Here is a 19434-nt window from a genome sequence, read left to right as displayed (position 1 = left end):
TGCACGAAAATTCAAACCGCAATTGTCGTTGCATATCAATGTATGATATATCACAACTGCAAAGGTCTGTTTGGATGCAATATTTCATTGGATATTATATTTCAAGTGCAAATTTTGCATGCCAATAATTGATGTATATCTTTGATGGCAGAGATGCTAAAGCTTCAAAAGAGTGGTGGAAACTTTTTGTTCAGCTATTGTATTGCATATGTTTTGCCTATACTGTGCAGCCTTATTTAAGCGTTTCAAGGTAAAGGTGGCTGAATTAAAATTCACACATAGGTGTTGTTCTATCACGTAAAATTATAATAAAGTACATTGAAGTATAAAGTTTGAACACTTTAAAGTGCTTCACTTCTAATGCAGCATAAACGTTTGAATACTTTTGAAAATCTTTGTTATTGAATTTGGATTTACAAATGCTAATTTCCTGTCATGTCTGTGCAAAGATTTAATTCCTGGCAGCCATGAGACTGGTCTTCTCATCAATGTCTGCTGCTACTCTTGGCCCATTAAAGTTTTATCATATCTCTGCTTCATGTCATGTATCCTTTTGTTCCAGGCTCTGATATGGATGAATAGTTTTAAGAAAGTTCTACCTGATCAATAAAACTGGAAACTGCATAATTTGACACTCAAGACGTCCCATTAGTCACTGCCTCATCCTGCTGCACACTGAATAACTTAACATCCACAGCTATGAATGTGAAAGGAGATAGGCACACTTCTTGGTACAATTTTGTTTAAATGGGGAGATCTTGAAAGCAGTAAAAAAAATAAGTAGAGAAATTATTCAGAGGCATTTTTGGAGGCAATAGTTTGAAAGTGAAACCTTGTGTGACTGTGCAGAAGCCCACAGGAAGCCAGGCATGAAGTTTAAGAGTTCACAGAGCAACAGGAGCCTGGCAACCACGAGAAAAGAGGCTGGACTAAAAAGGCAGGCAGGGAAAACAGAGAGCGAAAGAAGAGGATAGGACAGAGAGGGGGTGGAACAAATTAGCAGCTCAAAAGGCTGATCTTTTGTACAGAAAGAGACGACTAACCGGATGGGATGTAGCCAATGTCTGGAGTGATTTAGCTAATTAAAACTGGGAATGACAGACAAGAGCAAAACAGGAACGGAAGACAGATGAGCCGCTACCAAGCAGCAGTCTCCTGCCTTTCATCTAAATCTAATATCTTTCCACCATTCACCATCAAGCCTCCTCCTCTCCCTGCTGCTAACTGATATATGATTACCCTGCAACCACAAATAATAAAGGCTTCATTGTGAAATGAGCAAACTGTCAGAGATACAGTTGAAAATCATGTGAACTGGAACCGTGCGAGGAGCAAACAGGAGAGGACATGCAGTATTCTTCACTAATGTATGTCTGCGCTGCAAAAGTTCACAGAGGCGTCGAAATGACGCGGCAAAATTCCTGAGACTGTGACTGTAGTCACTTTGAATGTTTGTTCTATGATAGGTACGGTACACTGATGAAGGTCTGAGCTTAGATGAAAGTTTTATTTATTGTTCCCGTGCCTAAAGCGAAAACGAAGGTACGTTTCGTATTCACACACAAATTCATCCATGTTGTTTTTGTTTCAGGCCGTCTCGCAGCCACATCTGCTAAGGTGTGCCCCTGTGCTGACAGATTAGCCAACCTATGTGTAGAGCAGCGTGTGTGACGTCTGAGTTTGAAATGGGAGGTGGAGGGAGGTAAGAATGGGTCTATTTATAACATTACCAGTGTTCTGCTGCCCCGACACATGCAGCTCTGCCAGCCTCGCAGCCGTGAGTCGTTCAGGGACTGGGCGTACTCTGAGGACAGTGTCTGTAAGGTGTGGTTCATTGTGTATGTGAACTGCACAGCTCAGCAACTGCAGTGAAGGCATATGCAGGTGAAGCTGAACTTGATATCAGGGACGTCCTTATCAGGATTTTTTTGTCTCTAATACTAATCAGAGTCAATTAAGGCTAAGCATTTGCTATTAGTCCCAGTCCATTAAAATTCATGACAGGTAACACAGGTGTTAAAAAATAATAGCAGTGTTTCAAAATGTTTATATCAGGTTTTATTGCCATAGAACCAAGTAGATTGAGAATGCTGCATCTCCAAACTGAGGATAAAGGAATATTAGGCTGTTCAAAAAGTAAAATAGTAGTGTCTTAATTTATCTTTAGAAACTCAAACTTTTAATGTATACATTGAAAAATGCATGAAAATTGATTTTCATGCATTTTGTGTTTGCTGTCAAATTGAAAAACCAATTTCAAAGATATTTCCTCTTGTAAAAACATCAACATGACCTCTTCAGTGTCTAATTTACTAAAACTGACTCAGGATCCCCACCAGAAGCTCAACTGCATATGAGAAACATCCCCATAGCATGATGCTTTACAATGTGCCGTAGCTTCAAGTGTTTGAGGCTTCTCTGATAAACTGTGTAGACCCAAAGAGGATCATCTACTTTCATCAGTCCATAAAATGGTGTACCATTTCTCTTTGTCAATGTCAATGTGTTATCTGGCAATTTATAACCTCTTCAAAACAAATCAAATTTTCAGCTATTGGGAATTTGCAGGCTGTTATTGCTGAAAGCTTGGCTGAACGTAGACATCTTATTATGGTTACTGTATTCACAGGTAACAATAGACTTTCTTTGATCATTGAAGCTGATCTTTGCCAGAGTCTTTGCCATTAGGCTTTATTTTTGGTTTTAAATTCAGGTATTTGGAAACATCTTCACTTCCTAAACACATGTACAGCCATGGTGTGGAAACTAAAGGAGCAGCACCCATTACTCTGAATAAATTTACTCAGTTTTAAAATGACTGTATAAAAGTTGACAAGCTATGAGTGATATTTTACCGATCATTTAAAAAGGCCTTGACCGAGTCTCCGAAGTAATGTTTGGAATTGGACCAGTACATCCCTCCTTGATATCGATCAACAACTGACCTTAGACTGGTGCCTGTTTTCTCTTTGAACTGCAGTAACACAGTGACACCAAGCAGCTGTGTATATTTAGGTTTATAGAGTGGTTATCAACGCGTCTGGCAGGGCACATGCTGTCTGGGTGAGTCAAGTTTTGGTGTCCAGTTGCACTTGTCGATTGTTAAGATATACTGGGTTGTGTGACACTCTTACAGGGGAGCTGCAGCAAACTTAGACACTGGATCTAGTTGCGGTGCACTGGTTCAGGTCAGCTGGCCACATTGATCTCTGACAGATTTCCAGAGTTGGGCTGAGGGAGACCCTGGTGTTTCATTGCAGTGCGTTATGTTTGGGTTTGGGAAAGGGGGAGGAGCTGGGACCCCAGCTTAGAGTGGTGGTGTCGGCCCCAGGCCTGGGCCCAGACGATGGACAATGCAGGTTCTTTGTGCTTGCGCCATTGACAGTGGGTGTAGTGGCACCCTCCCCAGGGTTCCCTCAAAGGGGAGCATGAGCCAGAGGGATCAGCTTAATGGGCTGACAAGTGTTGCTTTGACTGCAGACACTTTGACAAAGAGCTCAGAACAAGCGCTACAACTGGAGCAGGTTAGTGGCATACACAGGGCATGAGGGGGAGAGAGAAAAGAAAAGGAGGAGAAGGGTAAGGAAACACAAAATGAGGGTGGAGGTCTGGTATACAAAACTAATCAACTAGTAAAAACAACAAAACCATTTCTGCTAAAAACAAGTTTGATTCATAACAGTATACTCCCCCCTAAAAACACGTTTTTGCCTTGTGCACTCGCCAACAGGATGATAGCGTCATGTAACAGTTCAACTTTTACACAGTAGGGTTGAGTGTTGCGTAATGTATATGAACAGAAAAGGACCACAACTCTGTAAGGCAAACACTGAGTACGGATCTGTTTGGGGATCAATAAAGGCATGTTTTCTCTATGAAACCCTGAACCTCATACCCCAGAACACAATTACCCCAAGCCCTTAATCTCCCCTGTCTGGTGTGAAATAAAAATATGTTTTTTTTAGCAATAAAACAATAGCTATAAACTCAGTGCAGATGTAAAGCTGCACCTGTAAAAAGTTTTATATGAATTTCAATGATGCTGAGTTCTGGCTTTACTGCTTTTCAGGGGCAAATATCTACCCAACTTCTTACTTTGGCCATCTGAGCCTGGACCCCGCTGGATTTCAGAGCTGTGACCGCTTTTTGTGCAGCAGCTGGACTGTCAAAATCCACAAAGCCATACCCTGTAAAAAAGAGAAGCTGGTGTTAAATATACTTTTAAAAAGGCAACAAAGCAACCAAAACAACCTTTATTCCAGCCAGTTCAATGTGAATACAGCTGGTTAGAGCACAGATATTATAATTAACCAAAGAGTAAATGAAAATTGTACAGTACTGTGCAAACGTTTTAAACCACTTCGAATTCATTTTTTCTTTGCTTCCAAGTGACCAGGCATTTCTGTAATATTTAAAATAGTTCTTCAAGTTTTCTGAAGGACCTTTAAATTGTCCTTTGGGCTTACAAGGGAGATTACAAGGAAGTCAGACTCATTAGAAGCCAAGTATAAGGAGAGATGGCTGTAGACTTTTGAAAAGTTCTGTAGATAATATAATCATCTAAGGATAACAATAACACTCATGAATTAAAGATAGCCATAAAATAAATTCCAAACATGGTTTACCTTTACATTTGTTGGTTGTTTTGTCCAAAATGGCTTTGGTGGACACGATTTTGCCATACCTTCAGGGATAAAAGAGCACAGAATCAGTGACAGCTGAGATGACTAACAGACACAGACAGGAATCTGCTCCTACAACAAGCATCCCAACATTTCCATATTTCCTTAGGGTGCCAGACTACAGGTGTTCACATGAATGCATACTCTGTCCTTCCTGTGAGCGACTCATAAATATAATCTTCAGGGCTTACAGAAAACTTTCTGTGCCTCCGCCCTGTCTTCTGTATTTGTCCCCTCTTGGGAACCCTACAGTACCTCTATTCCTAGATGTTGTTCTTGAAAGACAGGATTCCAACACTGTCTTCATCAGGCAGACACTGGATAAAACACGAACGCTGGGGTTTGAAATGCAGCTCTGCCTTTGGGATATTTTTGGCCTAAATAATGCTTAGAAGTGTTACTTTTTAAAAGTATATTTTTTTCCTATATTCTGGATGTATTTATGAAGAAAAGAAGCAATATATCACATTAAACAACCTAATATCCTGGTTTCTTTTTGTCCACTGTGACTGTCAAAAGAAACAAAAACCAAAGACCAAATCCCTAAAGCAGTGGAATCAGTTACTGCATTAAAGCTGTCTCATAAATATTCATGGTGTGAAAATTAGCTTAAAAGCAGACAACTACTGGCGTTATGTGCAGCCTGATGGAATGCAGTGTCATAGGAGTGTCTGTCAGCTCTACAGACTATTAGACCTGCCTTCGCCTTTAGCCTGAGAGCGAGGCCAGTGTTCCTCTGTTTGGGCGACATGGCGTCTGGGTGGAATGTACACTGAAACCTGATGCTTCACCCCTCCAGTTTGCTTTCCTCCCTCTCGCTGTTTTTCCACCCTCACGTTACAGCTGCTCGGCCCTACGCTCCTACGCAGCGCAGCGGACATATAGCTGGATGACTCAGATCAGGCTAGACAGCTATAACCTCTGTCACACAAGATGACACCTGACTTTAAATCTAAATTGTAGGGGCCTTTTTTCCCTCTAGAATGCTGGGATGTGCAGTTGTGTTCAAAAACAAAACAGTGTGAAAAGAAAAGAAGTAAAGCTCAATATCCTGTATAACAGCTTTTATTTCCATAGATGCACATGCATGGCATCATTCCACATCCTATTCTAAAGTAAAACATGAAGAAAACATGAAGAGATCAAATTTCCCTCCACAGAAAGTGAGAAAACATAGCTTAGTCTGCGTTTTTCTTTACAAATTAAAACATGTTCTGTATAAACTTGAAAATATTTGAAGATTTTGTTTTCTGCTAATTCCCTGAAGTAATATTTAGTTGTATAACTGCTGTTTCTGAGAGCTGCTTCACATCTGTGCTGCATTGAGCCAATGATCTTCAGGCACCTGTGAACAGGTATTCCAGTCCAGGACGACTGGACCACATTTCAAAAAGCTTGTTTTCACACAGGAGGAGGCTATTAGTCCTTGATGCAGTCGTCCACGGTTAATTTTCGACCTTGGGGCCTTTGCTGCATTTCCTGTCTGAATACTGCAAATAAAGGCCACTAGTGCCACAAAATTGTACATCACCCTGTTCCTACAGTGTAGCTTTTTTAATGATTTGCCAAAAAATGTGTCAGAATTAGGACTGCAACTAACAATTATTTTGCTAATCAATTTTTCTGTCGACTAATTTTTTGATTCACCGATTGATAATCAGACAGCAAAGGGTATTTAACAGGAGATTTTTCACAGAATTTGAACCAAGTGGAGCTAAAGCTATGCCACTTTAGGAGTTCTGGATAGAGCATACAAACCGACAAAAAAGGTTTTTTTAGCTTAAATGGATATATTTTTTGTAAAATCTTTGCCTGATTACTGCTCTGAGTGGGTTGTTCATTCAGCAAATGGCATCTTTTAGAGTCTGTATACTCAAGTTCACGATTATTCGATTACTAAATTAGTTGAATTTTATTTCTATAATCAATTAATCACAATTAATCCAATTAATTGTTTCAGCCCTAGTTAGAATAACCACTGTTTTCTTTGCATGGATGGAGTAGCACTGCCCCTCTCCCACCTGTTTCTACACAATGCCAATCAATTTGCTAAAGGAGAACATCTACATGTTTCCTTCTCTAACAAAAGAAAAGACGCATTAGGTTGTTTTGAATCATTTCCAGTCACAAAAGAACTACCCAAAGCAGCATCAACCATCACTCAACTACATTGGGCAATCAAAGATTCACCTGTCTGTTAAGCAACCGACTGCAGGCTAGCGTCGTATAATTTCAGGGAAACTGACTGTTGAAAACAGTTACAAATTTAACTGTGTTTTTTGCTTGGGTCTACAAATCAAATAAATCATTAGTTATCAATGTGTTATTAATAATAATATTTCAGCTCCATTCAACCATAAAATAAAGTTATATGTGGTTAAAAAGGTCTGGGTAATATATAGAGCTAAAATATGGATTTGATAGCTTTTTGTAGATTAACAGGTGAAGCCAATTACTCTATATCGCGATGCAGATGTAGATCTACAGTGAGTTGAATAGTTCATTTTTTATTTACGTGTCATATTAAACAACCTTTCAGCTTTGCTCTGATTCACACACAAATGATACAGTTCCTCAAGGCTTATCTTCAACTTATTATTTACGTTCATTCTTTAATTAAGACTTCTTCTGTGGTAACCCATAACTGTGTTTGTGTGACAGCTAAACACAGATATTGCAAACTATGATTGTTATTTAATAAAGTGTTGCTTTGGTAAAAGCCTAAAAACTGCTATTACAAGTGCCAACTATATTGAGTGTGAAAGTGTCATTAAGGGGTGCTATGTGTGTATCCAAAAGGCACACTTCTCCTCCGGTTTATAACTTTCCATAATAATCTTGCTACTTAACGACATTCGTTATTCATGAATATTTATACAAACTAAATATATAGTTCAAACAAAGATCAGCAAAATCTTTTGATCAGATGACCAGGTTTCCTCAACAAAAAAAATTACACCATCCAGTCACATCACATCAGGTCACGGAAGATTTATGATGAAATTCAAATGTCAGAAGGACTCAGCTAATAAATATGACCTTATGAAACAAGCATGGACAATAGTTGCTGTTTGATTTCCACAGAGAGAAAATATGAAGGAACAAACATATTTTACTAGGATGAAGCCACAGATCATAAAATATTTTAAACACACAGAAGTCTTTGTTCATGGTTTCTATTAAATTTACTTCCCCTTTTCAATGTTCTGTGACCTTTACCTAAATTTTGTTAAATCAAAATGGTTTTGGAATGGAATTATATTCAACATAAAACCTGAAAATAGTGCTTGAATTTAGGCAAAGAGCGTAATAACTCTAAAATGTCACTTAAACGTATCATCAATACTTATGTATATAGTGCTGTAAAAAGAATCTGTCCTTCAAGATTTGCTCTGTTTTTGCTTTTTTGTCACCCTTAGCTACAGTACAGACCAAAAGTTTGGACACACATTCTCATTCAAAGAGTTTTCTTTATTTTCATGACAGCTCAAATTAGAGAACAGGTCAATGCCACACAGAGTTCTAGCAGCAGACACATCTCTAGAACACCCCAAGGGTGGCCAGATATTAGATTTAGGGGGTAATTACTTTTTGAGATAGGGCCAGGTTGGTTTGGATGGCTTTGTCCAATATCATCATTTGAAACCGGTTTTGTATTTATTCTGGTTATCTTTGATGTTAAAATTTGTTTAATAATCTGAAATATTTCAGTGCATCATAAAAGCAAAAACAATAAATCTGTAAAATGGCAAATACGTTTTCACAGCTCTGTATAAGTCACTTAAATACATATCCAAAATGTAGCCTCTGGTTTAGTCTAATATTAATTATTGTTGTGCTGATCTAACTACCATGTGCCAATAAAGCAACATGGCGATTGGTGAACAACTTGGTGAATTACTGCCACTTTGTGGTTCTATTGTAAGCAGCGTGATACAAACAGGTGCCAGCAAACAGACAGCAGCCTATTTATTAAATTTGTCAATATCAGTGACCATTCCAACCTTTAAAAATCTTTTGCAACTCATTGCAATAATTGTATGTAACTGACTGACTAATCAATAAAACAGGTATCTCTGGCTATTGATGTGTGCAGCCTAAATATGTTTGAAAAAGCAAAGAGATTGTGCATTTTTATAGACAATTGTATCTTGAGATCCAAATGTTTTTTTATATAACTAGCATTCTGATGCCAATATGCTACAATAATCCAAGAAGCTGATTTGAACCTGGAGTTTGATGCGAAGATATTCTTGAAATTAACGGCATAAAAATACAGTAAGATGTTATCATTATTTTACCAGTTTTTAATGCAAATATTTTTAATAGTAATAAAAAAAACTGCCTTTTATTTTCCACTAACCCTATTACAGTAGGATTAGGGTTTCATTTTCAGCTTTACCACCACATATAAACACTCTTGAGCTCCAACAAGAATCTAATACCTGTCTCTAGTTTCTACATTTTCAAGCTTAAATCTTTTTATTTATTTATTCAATCTTTTTTTGCCTATTAGCATTATAGAAGAAAATTAAATGTTTTCAGGAACTCCTAGGGAGTCAGCAAAAGAGCTTTAAAGTCACTTTAGCCCCTCTGCAGCTGAACACCAGCCCACCACCGTTGAAGGCCAAAAGACTTAAAAGACAGCCCTAGCCCATATATGGCCAGCTGACATTCTTTCCCAGCAGGCCATGCAACCTTTTTCCCACATCACTGAAGCCCACCCCCGCCCCAACGGTAGTCACTTCTAAAGCCTCAGTTGGATCTACAGATGATCTGTTTCTACACTGAAGCTTCAGTGTCTCATGCAGTAACCGCATATTTCACACTGAGTTTTATTGCTGCTTTGATCATATGTAAGCGTCATCAAGAGCCATGTGAATTCACTCAATGAGTTTAATATCTCTGACCATTTATATACACATCTGAATTGGCTACAATGTTGACTTAACCACAATAATTATAAAGGGTGGGTCTGGCTGGCATGCCAGACACATGATGAAGCCAGGACTTATGAAACTTGTCCACACCTCTTCGCTGAGGGATATGGTTTTCCTGTGAATGAATTCCGGAAATAAGAATGCATGACTAAAGATCACAGTCACCTCTGTGACGTACAGTGTAGCCCTGACCTGCAGCCGCCAAAACCAGTTTGGGTGCTTTATAGCAATTATGTTTGACTTTACATACCCACACACAAATGCACTTTGTAATTGGTAATAAACAAACCGATCCCTTGCAAAGGTACTCATACTCCTTGGACTTTTGTCCCAAACCTAATGTTATGTGATAGACCAACTTAAAGCAGCATATGGTTGTTGAGTGGAAAGAGTAACAATCTGAAAAGTGGGACATGCATTCTACATGAAGTATATGACGTGTTTTGAAGCCTTAACAGGCTTTCTTCCAGGACTGCTCTACATTTAGCCTCATCAGTCTTCACGTTAATGCTTTCAAGCTGTCCTGACCCTAGTAATGAAAATATTCTCACAGCATGATGCTGCCATCAACATGGTGTGTTTGGGGTCATGTGTAGTGTTAGTTTTCTGCTGTACAAAATATTTTGCAAAAGCTTCCCTTTTTCTCATTTGCTATGCCCTTTACACAACTGGTGGCAATCTGCAAACTGGGTTTCGTATGGCTTTCTTTCATCAACGTCTTTCTTCTGCCCACTTATCCATAAAGGCCAGATTGCATGACTTCTAGTTGTCCAGTCAAAAGATTCTCCCACCTGAGCTATGAATCTCTGCAGCTCCTCCACAGTTATAGTGGACCTCTTGACTGCTTCTTTGATTAATTCTCAGTTTAGGAGGATGGCCATGTCTTGGCAGGTTTGCAGTTGCACCGTACTCTTTCCTATTTTTAGATGACGGATTAGACAGACCTTTGGAAGATGTTCAAAGCTTGGGATATCATTTTATAACCTAATCCACCTTTAAACCTCTCCACAACTTCATTTCTGACCCGTCTGCTGTGTTCCCTCGTCTTCATGATGCTGTTTATTCTCTGATGTTTTCTAACAAATCTCTGAGGCCTTCACAGAACAGTTGGATTAAATTAAAGACACATAGGTGTACAACAGGTCACTAATTACTTATCAGAGTAAACAGGGCTCAATAAAGTGCATTTTCTGATTATTTGTTTAAAAAACTTTTCACAATAACTGCCTACCTTGTGCTGGTCTACTACATAACATTCCAGTATAATACATAGAAGGTTTGTAGTTGTAATCTGACAAATTATTAATAAGTTCACCCTATTAATAATTCAGCAAGGGGCTGTATCTGTGTTTTGTTCCTTTCTTGCCTAAACAGGCTCTTGAAATGAAAGCATGCGTCCTGTCTTAAATTCTAGGGTCTTCAAAGTAGCCACCTTTTGCTTTGATTACTGCTCCGCACACTCTTGGCATTCTGTTGATGAGCTTCAAGAGGTAGTCACCTGAAATGGTTTTCACTTCAAAGGTGTGCCCTGTCAGATTTAATAAGTGGGATTTCAAGCCTTATAAATGTGGTTGGGACCATCAGTTGTGTTGTGCAGGAGGTGGATACAGTACACAGCTGATAGTCCTACTGAATAGACTGTTAGAATTTGTATTATGGCAAGAAAAAAGCAGCTAAGTAAAGAAAAACGAGTGGCCATCATTACTTTAAGAAATGAAGGTCAGTCAGTCTGAACAATTGGGAAAACTTTGAAAGTGTCCCCAAGTGCAGTCGTAAAAACCATCAAGCGCTACAAATAAACTGTCTCACATGAGGACTGCCCCAGGAAAGGAAGAGCAAGAGTCACCTCTGCTGCGGACGATAAGTTCATCAGCCTCAGAAATCGCAGATTAACAGCAGCTCAGATTAGAGAACAGGTCAATGCCACACAGAGTTCTAGCAGCAGACACATCTCTAGAACAACTGTTAAGAGGAGACTGTGTGAATCAGGCCTTCATGGTAAAATAGCTGCTAGGAAACCACTGCTGAGGACAGGCAACAAGCAGAAGAGACTTGTTTGGGCTAAAGAACACAAGAATGGACATTAGACCAGTGGAAATCTGTGCTTTGGTCTGATGAGTCCAAGTTTGAGATCTTTGGTTCCAACCACCGTGTCTTTGTGCGGCGCAGAAGAGGTGAACGAATGGACTCTACATGCCTGGTTCCCACCGTGAAGCATGGAGGAGGAGGTGTGATGGTGTGGGGGTGCTTTGCTGGTGACACTGTTGAGGATTTATTCAAAATTGAAGGCATACTGAACCAGCATGGCTACCACAGCATCTTGCAGCGGCATGCTATTCCATCTGGTTTGCGTTTAGTTGGACCATCATTTATTTTTCAACAGGACAATGACCACAAACACACCTCCAGGATGTGTAAGGGCTATTTGACCAAGAAGGAGAATGATGGGGTGCTGCACCAGATGACCTGGCCTCCACAGTTACCGGACCTGAACCCAATCGAGATGGTTTGGGGTGAGCTGGACCGCAGAATGAAGGCAAAAGGGCCAACAAGTGCTAAGCATCTCTGGGAACTCCTTCAAGACTGTTGGAAAACCATTTCAGGTGACTACCTCTTGAAGCTCATCAACAGAATGCCAAGAGTGTGCGGAGCAGTAATTAAAGCAAAAGGTGGCTACTTTGAAGAACCTAGAATATAAGACATATTTTCAGTTGCTTCACACTTTTTTGTTCAGAATATAATTCCACATGTGTTAATTCATAGTTTTGATGCCTTCAGTGTGAAGCTACAATATTCATAGTCATGAAAATAAAGAAAACTCTTTGAATGAGAAGGTGTGTCCAAACTTTTGGTCTGTACTGTACCTTTAAAGGTTTATTTTGTTTTCTATATAGTGCTTGATCACATTAGAAGTAATCAAACATGGCAACATAAATAATTTAGGTATTTAATAAAATGCTAGAGAACGTTCTGGAGAGATTAGAGTTTGTCCTGGATGTTTGCAGTAGAGCTGCTCCGCACTCACCCCTTTTTCACCTGCTTCGGTACATTACCAGTTGCTTGTAGACGTAGCTCTTGTTTAAAAGACAGAAAGTATACAAGCTAGAGAGCCAGAGAGGAATTGACATGCTTCCTGTCTTAAATTGAAGAACCTGAAGACACGCTAAAGAGGTAATTTAACTGTTTAAATCATTTGTTGGAGCAGGAGTGCATGTAAAAGGTGCTGGACAGTAGCTTCCAAGGACTGGAGCTGCAGACCTCTGCTCTATACAAAATATATGAGCAACCATGGGTGGTCAAAAACAGATCTTTGCTTAACAAATCAGAGGAAAGGGCCAAATCTAATGATATGTCCATTTTAAGCACCACATCAAGGAGAATGAAAGTTGCCAGCGCAGACAAAGCATCTGCATGGCATGGCATGAGAACAATGTAACATTATTATTGGATCATTGTATGTTTGCAGTATTTATAGCATCTCCAAAATGTGATGCTAATGCTAAAAACATTTTGGATATGCCACAAAATTCAGAGGCAGCCTAACTTGGGTGGAGATTACATCACATCAGTGTCAGATTCAAAAATAAACTGTTAATCGGTTAAAGCAACATATTTTAATATGATATAGAAACACACGGCAGAGACGTAATTGCGTAATGTGGATATTACAACCAAAACTCTGAACAAAAACCCTTAAGCAGAATCTTTAACTTTTTTAAATTAAACTATTCACACAAACACTTATACAATGGTTCCTAATTAGCTTTCTCGTCAAACAAAAATTTTCAGCTAATATGACACCAAGACACTTTAACAGTTGACTAGATTTAACAATTGTCTTCCAAAAGGACAATCAGCACTCTGTAACTTATGCCAAAGTTGTCCAGCAATCAATAGACCACATCTAGCATAAGTGTTCTATTTGTAGATGTGAAATATTATAGTTATAGTGCCTCTAAATATGACATCATCCAGGAACACAAATTGTTGATGAAAAGTCTTAAATCACTCACGGTTGGCAGAGCTTCACCAGGTCCTGATCCGTAGTTCCTGGATGGAGGCCGCGAATATATAAGTTCGTTTTACTTAGATGTTCCCCACCTCCGCTGCTGCTGTTGCTACTACTGTTGGTGTTGGGACTGGGGGGTGCCATCTGGTGGGCGGAGGACACATAGGCCTGCTGCATTGGTGCATGGGGGAAAGGGGGGTGGGGGGGGAGATAAAAAAGAATAGCTGTTTGCAACAACCGTGATAAAAGAAAATTACTACTATTCATGTAAAACACTCGAAATCAATGTGGGAAACTTAATGTCTTATTTTTTACATGTGGAGAGATGGAAAGTAATCCTGCATCAAACAGTTGATTATGTGGGATCTGTGAAAATTGATATCATGCAGCCTTCATGTCAACACTCTTTAATACAGCATGCTGAAGGGGAATGTGGGGCCTCTTGGCTGACTGCTCCATGCAGGGAAAATGGGGCCTCTCATGCTTTCTCAATGTTGGGTAACTTCGTTCTTACTTGTGGAGGTATTTGCCCTCTGATTTAAGGATCCCAGAAAACATTTATTTTGTCCCGTTAAACAGAAATAAAAGATACACTAGAAGCTAATTATGTTTGGTTTTATTATTAATCCAGGTCCTTTATTTTACTTTTACAGATAAAAGCAAATCTTCCAAAGTGAATCATTAACATTTGCTTAAACTTGCATTTTGCTCAGTCCTGAATTTCTGACAACCTTTAGGGTAAAACTGTGCTAAAGATGAACCATAAACAAAATTAGAACTGGCAAGATACAAAAAGGAGGTTAGGTTCAAGTCACATGAGAAAAGGGAAAAAAATTGTAATGATAAAAATAACAATACTACCAGTAGCTTTATGTAAAGTATGTTTTTCACATGGCCACCATCTGCAGTGACCTCTCCTGATTGCTTAGTTTCACTGGCTGCGTTTCATCTGTCTACAAGGACAAAGTGGCACCAAATTCCATTCAAGACGGCTCCTCAGACGGCTGCCTCGGTACTAAGCTCGCTTGCTCTTTGTGTTTTTTTCTAATCTTATATCATCCTAATGTCTGTACGATGTGAGCGTGTGAAACAGACGTCAAATTCCTTGTTTGTGAACACAATCTTGGCCAATAAAGCTGATTTTGTCTCTAAATTTATTTTGTGAACTCCAGCAATGGACTAGTCCATGGCTCACCACGTGCAGCATGAAAGGATGTTGCACAACGACTCATGCCTCTTCTAATCTCATTTCATCATAGGACAGTGGCTCTCCTTAGAGATATCAAACAAAGCGTTGTCTAACCAGGCATAGGTGTTTATTTTAATAGAATAAATAAAGCTGCTTTTTGTTTTTTATAATAAATCTCTTTTGCAGAATTCAGTCCAGTGGGTCTACAGGGGTTTTAGAGCCTAAAGACTTTCCTGGCCTTGCTAATGTTGTATTGGTTGGAAAAATACATTAATTAATTTGGATTTGTTCAATTGGGATTGGGCATGAGGGAGTAAAAACAAAACACCCTTTAGCTAAAGTGAACAGAGTAGCTGAAGTGTCATATCAAGAAACTGGTTAGACAGAGGCAGCAAGAGGTCAATGGGTTAACATAACAATGAAGGAAAGGGTCACTGATCAACCTTGTGGTGTTTAGGAAAGGCTCAGTGGGACAACATGCTCAAACAAGGACCACCTACAACATCAACCAACTCTGCTAATTAGAAACCATTCATGAAGCAAAGACAGCTTCCCTGACCTCTGCTTTGTTGGCAGCAAGTAAAAAAAAAAAAACAGGGAAAGACCCTAAACCTCTACAAATGTTTTGTTATGATAGACAGGTGACATGGAGGCCCGATCTTTTTCTTACGAGGAAAAAATAAAGGAGGTTTGTTGTATTATCTCTTGCCATATTTCACATTCCATACATTCTTACACATGTTCACGTGTTTAAAAAGCACACGTGTTGAAATTCAACACTCGTACAGCTGAAACCAGATATTTACATACGCTTTCCTAAACTCTCTGACATTAAATCAGACTAAACCTTTCTTGCTTTCTGTCTGTTAGAGTAACCCAAAATGATTTATATTTGCTACATGACAAACTGATAAGAAACATAATATTTACTGTCTTCAAATTATGAAGATTACATATATTTCCTAAGTATTGAGAAGAGTTGCTTTTATAATTATATGACCTGCATCCGGTATGGATCATCTTCTCAAAATAGTTTGCTGGAGTTTTGGCCCATTCCTCCTGACAGAACTGGTGTAACTGGGTCAGGTCTACAGGCCGCCTTCCACACACACATCCTCTCAGCTCTGCCAAATAATTTAATGAGACTGAGATCAGGGCTTCTGATGGCCACTCCAAAACACTAACTTTGTTGTCCTCAGGCCACCATTATAAAAACTATATTTGTTGTTGGGCTAAGGGTCAGTTTCGAGCCGAAGAACCACTTGTGATCAAACTTTAACTTCCTGACTGGTGTCTTATGATGTTGCTTCAATATTGCCCCACAATGTTTTTGTTCCTCAAGCCTTAAAGCTTCTTCCGTCTGAGTGGCCTTTCAGTCAAAATGGACTCTCTCTTACCATATTCAGCCAGCACCTTCACAAGGTCTTTGGTTTGGGCTTTTGAATTTTGCACCAAAACACATTCCTTTGTGGGACAGAGAATCCATCTCTTTCCAGAACGCTATGGTGTCTCGACATTCCTACAGTGTTTATACTTACATAAACATGTTTGAACAGATTAATCTTTTGACATCTGGTATTTATACTCCAGTTTCTTTCTGATATCATGGCTGATTTCTGTTGATTTTCCCATGATGTCACACAGCCCTGTCAGCCCTGTGTTTGAGGTGCACCTTAAAATACATCAGGTGTGCCTCCAGTTCACTTAATTAGAGAATTAACCTATTATAAGCACAGAAAGCCATGAACTCGACTTAAAAGTGACTGTGGCGCAGGTGGTAGGAGTCTGTCCTGTAAGTAGTGGGTTGCCGATCTCTGTCTGTCTCAGTCGTTGTGTCCTTAGGCAAGATACTTCACCTGCCTTGCCTGCTAATGGTGGTCAGAGAGCCTGTTGGTGCCGATTGTATGGCAGCCTTGTTTCTGTCAGCGTGTGAATGTGTGGATGAATGACTGTAGTATAAAGCGCTTTGGGGTCTCTGGGGACTCGATAAAGTGCTACACAAGCTCAGGCCATTTACAATGAATTCATCATGTGGGCTTTTCCAAAATGTTTACATGCATCATAATCCTATATTAACTTATGAGAATTTAAGAAAGCATTACACATTTTCAATTATTCTGGCATTAAGCAAATTGAAAATGTTTTGGTAATCCTAACTGACCTAAAACAGGACAATTTAGTCTGATTTAACATATGTATTTTTAAATAGTTTATGTAAATATCTGGAGTCAACTGTATGTAATATTAGCATCGCTAAAAACGACCAACAGCTCCAATAAATACTGCATATAATAGAAAATATTTAAGAGCACATTTTATCTGAAAATATGGAATGTTTTATTACTGTTTCACATTAACTTATCTTTATCCATGTGAACTAAAATCATAACCAAGAATTAATTTATTTCTAAGAATGAGATTTGTTTTTCATTTTAATCATTCTGCAAACCTCTTCTGTGTGCAAGTTAGAAACTGCTGGGTAAATACAGTCAGCCTGCAGGAGTTTATCGCGTCACTATGTAATTCCCGATGAATATGGTGTGGAGGCGGCTAATTTGTGAATGAAAGAACAGGAAAGCAGAGACCCTTAATCTCATTCAAACAGCCTTTACCGGAGTGCCAAGTCCCAGTGATACCCCAGACAAAACCAAGAGCGTGTCATTGCAACAACACCTCTTAAATCAACCGGTTTCAACTACAGACACACATTCGCATTCATTCAATCTAATCCAGTCTTAAAAGTCATAAAAGACTTGTAAAAGACTGAGTGCATTTATAGTTCATAAATACATGAATCTAAACACCTAATATATCAATTATGATACAAGTATAACTTCATGAAGCCAAAAGCAAAATTTTTGGTAGGAATATATTCTTGACACCCATAACTCTTAAATAAAGTTAATCCTTTTTGTAAAACCTGCATTGAGCAAGTGTGGTATTACATTGGCTTTACAAATGCTCTATAAAATGTGTCATATCTTTTAATAATGTAAATTTAAAACCCTAACATATTGATAATATATATATATATACAGATATAAAAGTATATATACATGTTTTGTTTTTGTAAAGGCATCCAATAAAGAGTTAACCTTTTAAAGAACTGAATTATCTGCTATCTGTTAGGCTTTCGAGGGTTAAGATTTTTCTGTCATTTTACTTTATAGCTTAGTTTTAAGTTTTCTTTCTCTTCATGGCAGTATAAAAATAGCACTAGAATATTTTTAGCATCAAATTAAAGATAAAATTAAAGATAGATCTGTATAAATAGAAGATTTTCTGGCACCTTTACATGAACTTCCATCAGACTGCCAAACTGTGTAACTGCTTTTGCTGATAATTCTTTGGGTACTTAAATAAAAGATAATCTTTTATGATTAACTTTAACAAATTTCAAGTCATTCATGCTTAAAAAGGGCAAAGTTCAGTTTATTGTCTATCCATATTATCCCTGATACATGTCAGCGGAGAGCCACTTGCTGGTGGATCTCACCTTTTAGTGTCACACCACTGTTTTATCTCCCTCTCTCCCTGTGGGACTTCTTCAGCTGACCCTGACTTGACCCACGGGATTCCATGGATTTCCTGGCTGCTGGGAGGTCTGTTTTCCTTTCCTGTCCCGCTCCTAACTGAAGCTCCTGTCCTTTCCTTCAGGCAGAGAGAAGAGACACGACTGTCCAACCAGCTGACTAGCTTACAGTACATGCTTATGTGCAGATTTATGACTGGCCTGACTGAGGACCGAGCTTGCAGCAGGTGTTTATTACGCTGCTGAGTTGCTGGTTTGTACTGACTTCTCTTTAGGACTAACAAAAATGCAATATGCGAATTCTATAAACAAGTTAGTCAATTCCTAGTTATTTCATTGTTTGACTTTAGGATTATATTTTTGCTATCTGATTAAGAATTGTTTGTAAAGCATACAAATCGTTTTACAATTTTTTGATTTTGTCACTTAAATATGAATTAAATTTACATAACAAATCATTTTACTAAAAAAACAGAAAAGTGGGGCGTGTATTTATATTTTGCTCAGTTTTTACTATGATTCACCAGCAGGACAAAAATACAGCCAGAGCCTAAATGAAATTGTTTAAATCAAGCATATTCCTGTGCTAGAATGACCCAGTCAAAGTCCAGACCTATATGCAAGAATCTGAGGCAAAAGTTAAAACCTCTTCATCCAATCTGGTTGATCTTGAGGTAGATTTCAAAACAGAATTGGTAATAATTTCAGTTTCTGCAGCTGTAACTGCAGTGAAAGTTGGTTATACAAAGTAATGACTAAATACATATGTACAGCTCACTTTTCAAATTTTTATTTGTAAAAGTAAAAAGGTTTGAAAACCATTTATCCTTTAGCTTCCACGTCATAATCATCACTGATGAAAACTACAGCCTGGTTACTCATAAAAATACTAGCATGTAATTTGTGAAACAGTAAAACAATATTTCAGTGTTGGCTCGGGGTTGGGTGGGTCAGTGCTGTGTATCTCGTAAAGATGTAGGCTGTGTTCCTGGCGGCAGGCAGGAAATCCGCTGTGTCCGCTCGTGATCTTATCATGAATAAGAAGATCTACATTCCAACCAGGTGACAGGGACAAAAAACTC

The 19434-nt window shown here is 38.7% G+C and overlaps 1 protein-coding gene and 1 long non-coding RNA gene across 2 annotated transcripts in view; one reads left to right on the top strand and one right to left on the bottom strand.

Moving 5' to 3' along the window:
• LOC124856755 (RNA-binding motif, single-stranded-interacting protein 2-like) overlaps window positions 1-19434 on the bottom strand; it is a 43339-nt gene that overhangs the window by 10396 nt on the left and 13509 nt on the right. The window contains exons 2-4 of the mRNA XM_047347563.1: window positions 13636-13802; window positions 4626-4684; window positions 4096-4187 (exon numbers count right to left, since the gene is read on the bottom strand). Coding sequence (XP_047203519.1) covers window positions 4096-4187; window positions 4626-4684; window positions 13636-13802 — 318 coding nt within the window. The remainder of the gene's footprint in view (window positions 1-4095; window positions 4188-4625; window positions 4685-13635; window positions 13803-19434) is intronic.
• LOC124856756 overlaps window positions 827-19434 on the top strand; it is a 37617-nt gene continuing 19009 nt past the window's right edge. The window contains exons 1-2 of the long non-coding RNA XR_007035415.1: window positions 827-1466; window positions 1592-1702. This is a non-coding gene — a long non-coding RNA (uncharacterized LOC124856756). The remainder of the gene's footprint in view (window positions 1467-1591; window positions 1703-19434) is intronic.

Source organism: Girardinichthys multiradiatus, chromosome 20, assembly GCF_021462225.1.
Source record: "Girardinichthys multiradiatus isolate DD_20200921_A chromosome 20, DD_fGirMul_XY1, whole genome shotgun sequence".
Lineage (NCBI taxonomy): Eukaryota > Metazoa > Chordata > Actinopteri > Cyprinodontiformes > Goodeidae > Girardinichthys > Girardinichthys multiradiatus.
Note: the sequence above shows the minus strand (reverse complement) of the source record. Positions and strands in the feature narration are given on the sequence as shown.